Below are 11121 nucleotides of genomic sequence, written 5' to 3'. Positions count from 1 at the left end.
TTAGTATTTTTGATCCATGGTTTGAGTATTTTTGATCCATGGTGGATGTGGAACCCACAGATACAAAAGGCCCATTTTTGTTACTCATGCATCAGAATCAGTCGGCTTCTGCAGGGCAGCCTACTCTCAATTCCCAGCAATTTCTACAGCAGGGCTTTTGGTGACAGACATGGCTTTGATTGTTGGTTCTGTCATTCAAAGTAGTTGTTAATTTTAAGCAAATGACAGTTAAGTAACCCTCTGATCCCTGGTTTTCTTATCTGTAAAGTTAAACTAATAATACTGTCTATCTTGTAAGGTTGTTGTGTTAATAAAATGAGGTAACCCATGAGACTGCCTGGTGTACAGTAACCCCTCAGTGAGTATTAGCTGCTGCCGCTATTGTGATTATTGTTGTTGTTGTGGCTGATACCAGTTGTGGGAAAAAGAATAGATCTATGGATAACTGCTTCTCTAAATTGGAATATCAGAGTCTGCTGATGAAAATCAGCTGCATGCTACAGTCGATCAGGGCACTTCTTCCTGCATCGAATCAAAAAGGTTTACCCAACATTAGATACATGATTGAGCAGTTTGTCTTGTTTCTCATATGGATGTTGATGCCACAAATTTCTACAGATGGGTTCAGGTTCCATATTCTGCTTTTTGAGACTGTCCCTAGTCTGAGCCACTGTTCCCCAGTGTGACCCTTTGCCCTCTCTTATTTATGTCATCACTTATACAGCCGAGTCACCCATGTTCTCATCTGAGAGCCTTTGCCCATGTTGTGTCTGCCAACATGGCTTCTCTTGTCCATTCTACTTGCCAAGTCCCATATCTTCTATGAAGGTGGAACTCTGGGTCAGAGCCCATTCTTTTCCTTTATTTCTCATAGCACATTGCAAGACAGAGTTAGCACTCAGTAGTAACACCTTAAATAGCATTAATCCATTTCAAAGGCCCTGTATTTTCTTTCTTAGATATAACTTATCAGCAACCAAGACTTACAGCATGGTATGGAGAACTTCCTTACACTTATTCAAGAATCACTATGGAACCAAATCCTCACGTATGTCAAAATACTGTATTGTCATTGGTATAGTTTTATAGACTATATACTGTGTGTTGAGTGCTATAAAATAACTACCTTGCAGAGATGCCTGCTGGTTCCTAGTTCAGAAAAACTCTCTGGGTTGAAGCATTGAGTCTTTGTGCTTGTCATCCTCCATATGCTTTTGATCTACAGATGAACTAGAGAATGAGAAAAAAACTAGAACAAGAGTAAGCTAAACCAGAGTCTAGGATTTCAGGAAAGTGAACTACTTCTCTTAATATCCCTCTTTCCCAAGCTTTTCTGGCTGTAATCCTTCTGTGTACACCCTGGTATGCATTTGCTGTGGGGCTGAGTCCTTATGACTGGCTAGTGAGGTCAGTATGTCTCTTTCTGTTTCTCGGGCTCTTTGCTATTTGTGAAAAAAAAAAAAAAATCTAGTGTTTTTCTTGTTAACTTGTATTCATTCTATGGCTGCAGTTCTCAGACTTCCAAATGATTACGGCTTTGGCTTGTTTCTGCTGCTGCTTTTGTTTTTAAAAAATTTCCATGACAGTAGACGAAGATATCCTAGTATATAAATTAAGCTCATCCAGGGGATGGAGGTAAAGTCCAAGAAACAGCTCCCTGTTTAGTTCCTGGAATCTTGCCTTTGGCAAATAACGTTATGTTTTATTGAAAGAGACTTTGGAGAAAATGGAGTTTTTCTTATGGTATTGGGATATACAGAAATGTAGCACATTTCAGAGCTTCTAGAAATTTGTAATCACAAGCTACCACTTTACTAAAATGTTCAGGGAGGAAACATTGACTGAGGGAACATGGCTTTTTCACATAGGGAGACAGCTGTATGCTTTGCTTTCAAGGGCTGCATTTAGAATGTGATCCAGGGAAGTGACGAGACCTTTTCTATCTGAGGTTGATTTGGAAACATGGAGATTATGGAATTAGACCAGTCCAACATAGCCTGTTTTCCTTGTTTCTATCAGAATTAATTTATCTTCTTGTCAGTAGTCATAGCAGAGAATCTGAAGATTAAATGGGCTATGGGGAAGTTCTTATTCATTCTAGTTAATTTTTTAGAACAAGATCTCTCAGCTTCAGCAGTATTGCCCTTTTGGGCTGGATAATTCTTTCTTGTGGGTCTATCCTTTGCGTTGTAGGATGTTTAGCAGTATCCATGACCTCCACCCACTAGATGCCAGTGGCACCCCTCACCCAGTTGTGACAACCAAAACCAACTCAAGACATTGGTAAACATCTGCTGGGGGGCAAAATTCCCCCGGTTAAGAACCACTGGGAATAAACACAAAGCACATAGGATCTGCTGAGTAAAGTAGCCTCTTATTGTCTCACACTTTGGAAACATTTTGACAACTCTTCAAAATAATTTATGACAGTCCTTTTTAAAAAATGTTATTAGTATGTGCTTGTTATTGAAGATTTAGAAACTTCAGATAAACATGAAAAACATTAAAATTCTTGATATTTCTACTACCTGATATTTTAGTTCCAATCTTGTTATTTTAGACAAATATACTTAGAGAGTCTTTTTTCTGTAAAAATAAAATAGGCCAGGGTGGTGGCTCATGTCTATAATCCCAACACTTTGGGAGGCCAAGGTAGAAGGATCACTTGAGGCCAGGAGTTCATAACCAGCCTGGGCAACATCGTGAGATGCCTTGTCTACAAAAATTTCAAAATTAGCCGGGTATACTGGTGCCTGCCTATAGTCCTAGCTACTCAGGAGCCCGAGGCAGGAGGTTCACTTGAGCCCAGGAATTTGAGGTTACAGTGAACTATGATCACACCACTGTCCTCCATTCCAGCCTGGGAGACGGAGTGAGACCCTGTCTCAAACACACACACACACACTACATTTCATTTAACTATAAAAGCTCATAACTTTTTTATTGCTGATATATTTAGTTCATTTATATATTATATTGAACAAAAAAGAGTTGCCCTTTCTCAGATTTTTATTTATTTTCATTTTAAATTTAAATATAGGGTCTTGTTATGTTGCCCAGGCTGGTCTTGAACACCTGAGCTCAAGTGATCCTCCTGCCTCAGCTTCCTTGAATAGTTGTGATTACCAGCCACACCCTGGTTTCTCAGATTTTTTTAAAGGAGGATTCACTAATGTGTGTGTATATGTATGTTGGGAGTACTTGTTTAGCTTAAAAATTGTCGTTACCTGAAGCTTGATATCTCATACGGAGTAGTTTCAGTCATAGGCCTTTAATCTTGTTTTAGTTTTTGTTTGAACTAAATCTCATATGAACCCAGTGTATAAAACAGATCGCAGCTTGGCTGGCTGGGAGTCCCACCAACTTGACCTCTGCTTTCTTCTCCTGTACACCTAGAAGTACCACTGAGGTACCTAGAACTCTATACAACACTGTTTGAAATCCACTGAATAGCTCCTTTTACTTCTGTGATTCATATTTTTTGTATGCTTTTCCTAAAATGTCTTTTAAGGATACAGTGTCTTCACTGAGTGAGATAATGCTGAATTTTAATTTAGACATTCAGTTCGGAGGAATCTGTATATAGAGTATTCGTTGGAGAGTCTAAATTAATCCTCTAGTTCATTATCCCCCTTTTTCTTCCTTTTCTCTCTACTTCACTACCAAAAATAACCGAGAAAAAAAAATACCTACTTGGAAACAATGCAAACTTTATGTTATCGCAGTACTGAGTCCTTAAGCAATTCAGGGAAGTGCTAATTAGATTCTCAGTGACATTGTAGAAAAAAATCCTGTCTTCCTCCTTTACATTCTTGTTTTTCTTGTTAAGTGTGTAATTCTAGCATCTGATCTTTATCTCCATGAAGATAAATTTAAAGCTGTAAAGTAAATAGGAAATACAGCCTGCTGACATTATTATTGGAATTTCACTTTGAAATTTATTTTCTTGAACAAAGATTAATTTAATATTTTTGTTTTATGAGGGTGGATCTCATGTTATATATTTTTCTACCACAATAAAAAGGAGAACAAGAGATACAGAAACTTCCAACTTTCAGAGGCTTCCCATGTCTCCCCAGGTGTCCCATTGACCAACTGTTTGTTTTTGTTGCTGTTTATTTTTTTAAATCCCCTGCTTAGAATATAATATTCTAACGTAATATCCAGCACAAGGAATTCCAACTTTAACCATGGTTTTCGCATCAGAGTAAAGCTGAGTGATTCTTATGTAAGCCTCCGTGGCAGTTTTACCTGACAATAACCATGGGATATTACTCCTTTGCTGCACATGAGTTTCTTCACCATGAAACATATAACATGGTATAGTTTGGCTGTGTCCCCATGCAAATCTCACCTTGAATTGTAATAATCCCCACATATCAAGGGCAGGGCCAGGTGGAGATAATTGAATCATGGGAACAGTTTCCCCCATACTGTTCTCGTGGTAGTGGATAAGTCTCATGAGATCTGATGGTTTTATAAATGGAGTTCTCCAGCACATGCTCTCTTGCCTGCCACCATGTAAAATGTGACTGTGCTCCTCCTTTGCCTTCTGCCATGATTGTGAGGCCTCCCCAGCTATGTGGAACTGTCATTGAACCTCTTTTTCTTTGTAAATTACCCAGTCTTGGGTATGTCTTTGTTGGCAGCACGAGAACAGACTAATACAATAGACATTCAAGGAGTTCCCTAAAGTAGCAGTTCTTAAGTTCTTAGAGTATAATCTGGAGATCCTGGGAAAGGGTTCCCGAAACCTTCTTTGGGAATCTACAGCTAAAACTATTTTCATAATAATACTAAGTCCATATGGTGTTTTCACTGTGTTGGATTCCACTGATGGAAATGGTGGATGAAGCTGCCAGCACCTTAGCACGAGTCAAACCATGTCACCAAACAGTACTAGTAGTCACTGTGTTCCTCGCCATCATGTCCTTCCAGTGTCAACTTTTAAAAATGCCAGTTTCATTTAAGAATGTCTCTGGATGAAGTAGTAAACATTATTAGTTTTATTAAATCTTGGTCTTTGAGTGTGTGTCTTCCGAATAGTCTTCCTGATGAAATTAAAAGTATGCCTAAAGCACTCCTGCTGCAAACTGAAGTGTGATTGTTTGAGATGTAAGCTGAACTAGCTACTCTTGTTGTGGATTGCTTTTACTTAAAATACAACTGGCAGACCAACTGTGGTTATTCAAACTTGGGTAGTTGGCAGACATTTCCTCATAAATGAGTGAAGTGAATGTCACTTCAAGGAAAACAATGGACAAGATTTTTTACTAACGATAAAAGTTGAGTTTTCAAGCAAAAATTAGAATTTTGGAAAACTGGTATCTGCCACTGTATTAGTCAGGGTTCTCTCGAGGGACAGAACGGAAAGGGGATACACACACACACACACACACACACATTGCACACATATATATACACATATATACACACACATACACACACATAAATACACATACATATACACACACACATATACACATATATACACACATACACACATACACACACATATATACACATACATATACACACATAAATACACACACTCACACACACACACACACATATGTGATGTATATTAAATATTAACTTACGCGATCACAAGATTCCACAATAGGCTGTCTGCAAGCTGAGGAAGAAGGAGAGCCAGTCTGAGTCCCAAAACTGAAGAACTTGGAGTCCAATGTTTGAGGGCAGGAAGCATCCAGCATGGGAGAAAGATGTAGGCTGGGAGGCAAGACCAGTCTCTCCTTTTCACATTTTTCTGCCTGCTTTATATTCATTGGCAGTTGATTAGATTGTGCCCACCAGATTAAGGGTGGATCTGCCTTCCCCAGCCCACTGATTCAAATGTTAATCTCTTTTTGCAACACCCTCACAGACACACCCAGGATCAGTAGTTTGTATCCTTCAATCCAGGCAAGTTAACACTCAATATTAACCATCATAGCCACTTTGAGCCTGACTTCTTCCCATTATTTAGGCTTTTCTGCTGAGATCAGTGGTAATATTGTTGAATGAGAAATTTTTTTGTTATTGTATAATGAAGTGCATCAGCATTTAGAAGATCTGTATAACTTAGTGAACTAATATTTTCCAGATGACCAGTGGTTGATGTTACAAAACCATACAAGGTTAAAGATTCATTCAAATTGCAGGCTGGACCAATGGCTTTATTTATTTTTTATTTAAAGCATTTTTTTTTTAAGAGATACTGGGTCTTACTCTGTTGCCCAGGCTGGAGCGAGCACAGTGGCTCAATCCTAAATCACAACAGTCTTGAACTCCTGGGCTCAAGTGATCCTCCTGCCTCAGTGTCCTAAGTAGCTGGGACCACAAACATGGGCCACTGTGCCTGGCTAAAATTTTTACAAATATTTTTTGTAGAGGGGGACATCTTACTTTATTGCCCAGGCTGACAGTGCATTTATATAAAAGAATATGAAAAGTTTGAAATGGTTTCAGTTTCCACATTGCAACTAACCTTTAACGAATCAGCCATTTGTTGAGTTTTGGTATAATATCAAAGAAGAATATCTACAGTTATTTGAAAAGGCTGTAAACTACATACCTGTGTGAAGCCAATTTCTTTCATATACTTCAATAAAAATAACTTATTTTAACAGATTGAATGCAGAAGCAAATATGAGAATCAGCTGTCTTCTATTAAGTTAGATGTTTAAAAGATTCGCAAAACAATGTCACCCTTCTCATCTATTATTCAATTATTTGTATTGGACATTATAGTTACTTTTCATAAAAATATTGATGTTAACATGTAATCAATTTGTCATTGCATTTTTTTTTTGAGACAGAGTCTCGCTTTATCACCAGGGCTGGAGTGCAGTGGCACGATCTCGGCTCACTGCAATCTCCGCCTTCCGGGTTCAAGCAATTTTTCTGCCACAGCCTCCCAAGTATGTTGTAGGTGGGACTTCAGGCGTGCACCACCATGCCCAGCTGATTTTTGTGTTTTTAGTAGAGATGGGGTTTCACCATAATGGCCAGGATGGGGTTTCACCATATTGGCCAGGCTGGTCTTAAACTCCTGACCTCATTGATCTGCCCACCTCAGCCTCCCAAAGTGCTGGGATTATAGGTGTGAGCCACCATGCCTGCCCTTTCATGTAATCAGTAGTTGAAATTTTTTTCAGTTTTAATTTTAAATATGGTAAAAGCTGATGGCTGTAACCAATATAAACAAATGTTCTTTGGGCTTCTCAATAATTTCTAATGTAAACTTTGAGAACCATTGTTCTAAAGGAAGCTTTGTAAAGTACTCAGGATTTCTGGGAGAAAAGACAGAATTCCAGCAAGAACCAGTATAAGGTATGTTGTTTGTAGCTCCCAAGTACAATCTAAGGTTAGGGGCATAGCTTCCCGTGGTATACATGGCAAAAGAGTTCCAAATATGAATTACATCAGTGAAGCCAGTGCCCAGGAGACAGGGCCGTGTCTTTTGTCGTTGACAGCTCATGCACTTGTCGGGAGCATATCATGATTCTCACTCCCTAGAAAAGAATGTTTTTACTCTTCAGGTTATGTTTTTAGGAAGTTAGCCACTCTGGAAATACTAAATGTCTTTTTTAAAAAGCAGTTCTCCCATTCAGGGTAAAACAGGAATGGAACGAACAGAGGGCCACCCAGCAGGAAAGTTGTTTCATTCCTCAGGCTTCAGTCTGGCTCTGCTGACTGCCTAGTGACATGTCAGCTTTGCTGCTCCACTTACCACCTTAATGACTTACCAAGGTTACTGCTCTGAATATACTGCTACCTGCTTCTTTGCAACGGCCATGTATTTAACATGGAAAGGGTGAGATGGGTAGATAGATTCTGGTCCTCAAGATATTGCTGTACTAAATTTAGTACTTTTATAAAATTCCAGAGATCAACTTGCTTCAGAATAGAAATGATGGGAGGGAATTAAACTACGTTTCTTGCCTTCTGTTTATTGCATTCCAAGTGGTTTGCTTGTTTCATGCCTGGTTATAACGTGGCTGATTTTGCCCTTTCTTCTGTTTTTCCATGTGGCCTCCATTTTATGTGTGATGCGACTGTCTCTGCCCTTTTCTTGGTCTGTGGATCGCAGTGGCATCCTGTGCTGCGCACACTGAAGAGCCGCATTGAAGAGAACACCGGCCACACCTTCAACTCCTTACTCTGCAACCTTTACCGAAATGAGAAGGACAGCGTGGACTGGCACAGCGATGATGAACCTTCACTAGGGAGGTGCCCCATCATTGCTTCACTCAGTTTTGGTGCCACACGCACATTTGAGATGAGAAAGAAGCCACCACCAGTGAGTATCCTCTTCCTGTCTCTTATTAGTCTGTGAAAAAAGTAGAACTCCTAAAGGCTTCTGCTTTCAGATTTAAAGCATGGGAATACACATTTTGGTGATGAAACATTTTCAAGTGATTGCTTCCCCATGGTTAACTTTTGACTTCCATAGTACTCCTTCATTCATTTATGTATCCAACAAGAATTGGCTGCCTTCTGCTAGGTGCTGGGGGCTCATTTCACTGATGGAAGGGATAAACTCCCTGTCCTCCCGGAGATACAGTCTAGTTGGGGTGGATGAATATTGCCAATTTCTCACATAATTGCAATTGTGATCAATGCTGTGAAGGAAAGCCTATAGAAGGATGACTCAAGCTAGTGGGAGGCTCAGGAAGAGGAAGGAGGCTAAGGAAGAAGCCCCTGAAGAAGCCTTTATTTTAAGTGTTCTTCATGGTAGTATGGCCAGTTTTCTGTAAGGGAGCATTACATGTATCTTTGTTTCTTCTTAGCCTTCTCCTGAAATAAAGGTGAATCTGTAACTGTTTCAGAGAAAGGAAACTCAAGCCAGATTATCAGAGGTGGTGATCTGTCCACATTCAGGTAGAAAAGCAGTGACCAGAATATTAATAACTATATAATAACTTCTGTTTCCACCCCAGCTCTTACTTAGGTTGTGTGACATTTGAGGAATACTAGGGTTATAAATTTTAAAAAAATCAGAAATGAAGCACCTCAGGACTGAGAAAGATAGTAACACCAAGCAAAGAGCAAATTATTTTATTTTCAGGGTTTGTATCTTTCTAACAAGCATTCCTGATCATTCAGCTTACAACGTTAAACCAGACCCAGTCAGTGTGGAAGTCCAACCAACGGGCTGTTTTTTTGTTTGTTTTTTTTCAGAGACGGAGTCTCACTCTGTTGCCCAGGCTTGAGTGCAGTGGCGCCATCTCTGCTCATTGCAACCTCTGCCTCCCTGGTTCAAGCGATTCTCCTGCCTCAACCTCCTGAGTAGCTGGGATTACAGGCATATGCCAGCATGCCCAGCTAATTTTTGTGTTTTTAGGAGAGATGGGGTTTTGCCATGTTGGCCAGGCTGTTCTCAAACTCCTGACCACAGGTCATCTGCCCACCTTGGCCTCTCAAAGTGCTGGGATTATAGGCGTGAGCCATTGTGCCTGGCCCAATCTGTTTTTTGAGTAGACCTAAGCCAGACCACATCATTATTAGTCAGTGGTCATGTCTGTTCTTCATCAGATATACCTCAATAAGAATACAGTTAACAGATTGTTTTCCTGTTGTGTATTGGGTTTCCATGCATGGTATTTTTAAAGCATATTGTGTAATTTTGCATATATGCCATTAAGCACCTTTTGTTGGTATAATTTCCATTGATTAGGTTTTCTTATGTTTACATTGACAGTGTGATTATTGTTAGGGGATTGTTAGTTACCAGTGTTTTTTTGAGCGAACTTGCTTCCTAAGCGAACTTGCTCCCTAAGCCTTCAGTTGCATTGGCAAGCAGCCTTCTCATGTACCAAGGAGAATCAGACAAACCAACTTTTGCTATATTTTTTTAGATAGGATTATACTTCGGTACACAGGCCTTCACTCAGTTGAATACCAAGTTCACATGTGTGAAGAATTCATTCTGCTCTTAGTAAGACTCCTGTTATATAAATAATAGAGAAACACTGTATGTCTAATTATTTAAGTTCAGACTCTCTTCTCAAGCCAGATGTATGGGACCTCAGCTTGCTGCCAGGAGTGGTCCTAGGACTGGGGGCTGTAGCAGTGAATGAGTAAGATGAAATCATCTCTCTTCTGCTGGAGCTCATCTAGCATATGCTAGTGCTGTGCCTTAGAGTTATCCTTCTGGCCTCCTGATTGGCAAATAAGCTACAGTATATATAGCCTTTGGTATAATAATGGTTTTTAGTTCTTCACACTTACTTTCCTTGTTGCTCAGTATTTCAGTGTTTCTTTACACACATACATTCATCACCACCACCACTACCACCTTTTTTAAAAATGTGGGCCTATTTATAGATTTGGAGCTTAAGAATTCCCTAAGTGTGCTTTTTGGATAAATCATTTTACTGTACAAGCAGTTTCCAAATATTACACGTTAACAATATTCTGGTGCCCAGAAATACCCCATTTCTTCTCCCCTTCACACAGCTGAATTTCTTCATTGTCTCATATAAAGATATAATACATGGTGATCAAGAACTATTTCTTGGTAGTACACATCAGTTATGTTACAGGTAAACATGTAACTGGAGAGCATAACTACCACATACGGCATTGTTTCTGTGGGCAGCCATTTGGAACAGCGCCTTATTCTGCCGCGACCCATACTGAAGCTTTCTCTTCTCCTCAGCCTTCTTGGAGTCTATGTTGATGAACATGAATGAGAATACAGGCCATGAAGTACTTAGAAGTGGTAAAGTCCACGTAATTGTCTGCCGGTGACAAGGGAATGTGCACTGTGACGATGGTAGCTGGTTTGATTAGAATACAAATCCAATAAGAAAATTTGTCTGAGATTTTAACAAAGTTGGCTGAGGAAATGGATTTGGGAAGAAATATAAACATGTTGGTACTTCAGGTTATTCACTGTAGTAAGCTTTGGCTTCTGGCCTAGTCTTAAGTATGATTGAATTTGATGCCATTTTTGTATATCATCTCAATTCTGGCTTTTGTTTAAGATTTGGAAATTGAATGTTAATATATTTGAAATTATAATCGCACATGAGTAAAAAGTGACTTTTTTTCCCCAGGACCTGTAAGTTCCGTTTTTGTGTAAACAGGATACAAGTTTAAATTTTTGAAAAG

At 39.4% G+C, this 11121-nt stretch overlaps 1 protein-coding gene across 6 annotated transcripts in view; it reads left to right on the top strand.

The window, feature by feature from the left end:
• Positions 1-11121, top strand: part of ALKBH3 (alkB homolog 3, alpha-ketoglutarate dependent dioxygenase) — a 37902-nt gene that overhangs the window by 10231 nt on the left and 16550 nt on the right. For all 6 annotated transcript variants that reach the window (XM_017529405.2, XM_017529403.2, XM_037738880.1 and 3 more), the window contains exons 7-8: positions 960-1048; positions 8096-8305. In XM_017529405.2, coding sequence (XP_017384894.1) covers positions 960-1048; positions 8096-8305 — 299 coding nt within the window. The remainder of the gene's footprint in view (positions 1-959; positions 1049-8095; positions 8306-11121) is intronic.

The sequence above is a fragment of the Cebus imitator genome, unplaced genomic scaffold, assembly GCF_001604975.1.
Source record: "Cebus imitator isolate Cc_AM_T3 unplaced genomic scaffold, Cebus_imitator-1.0 Scaffold58, whole genome shotgun sequence".
Taxonomy (NCBI): Eukaryota; Metazoa; Chordata; class Mammalia; order Primates; family Cebidae; genus Cebus; species Cebus imitator.
This window is presented reverse-complemented; position numbering and strand designations above follow the sequence as displayed.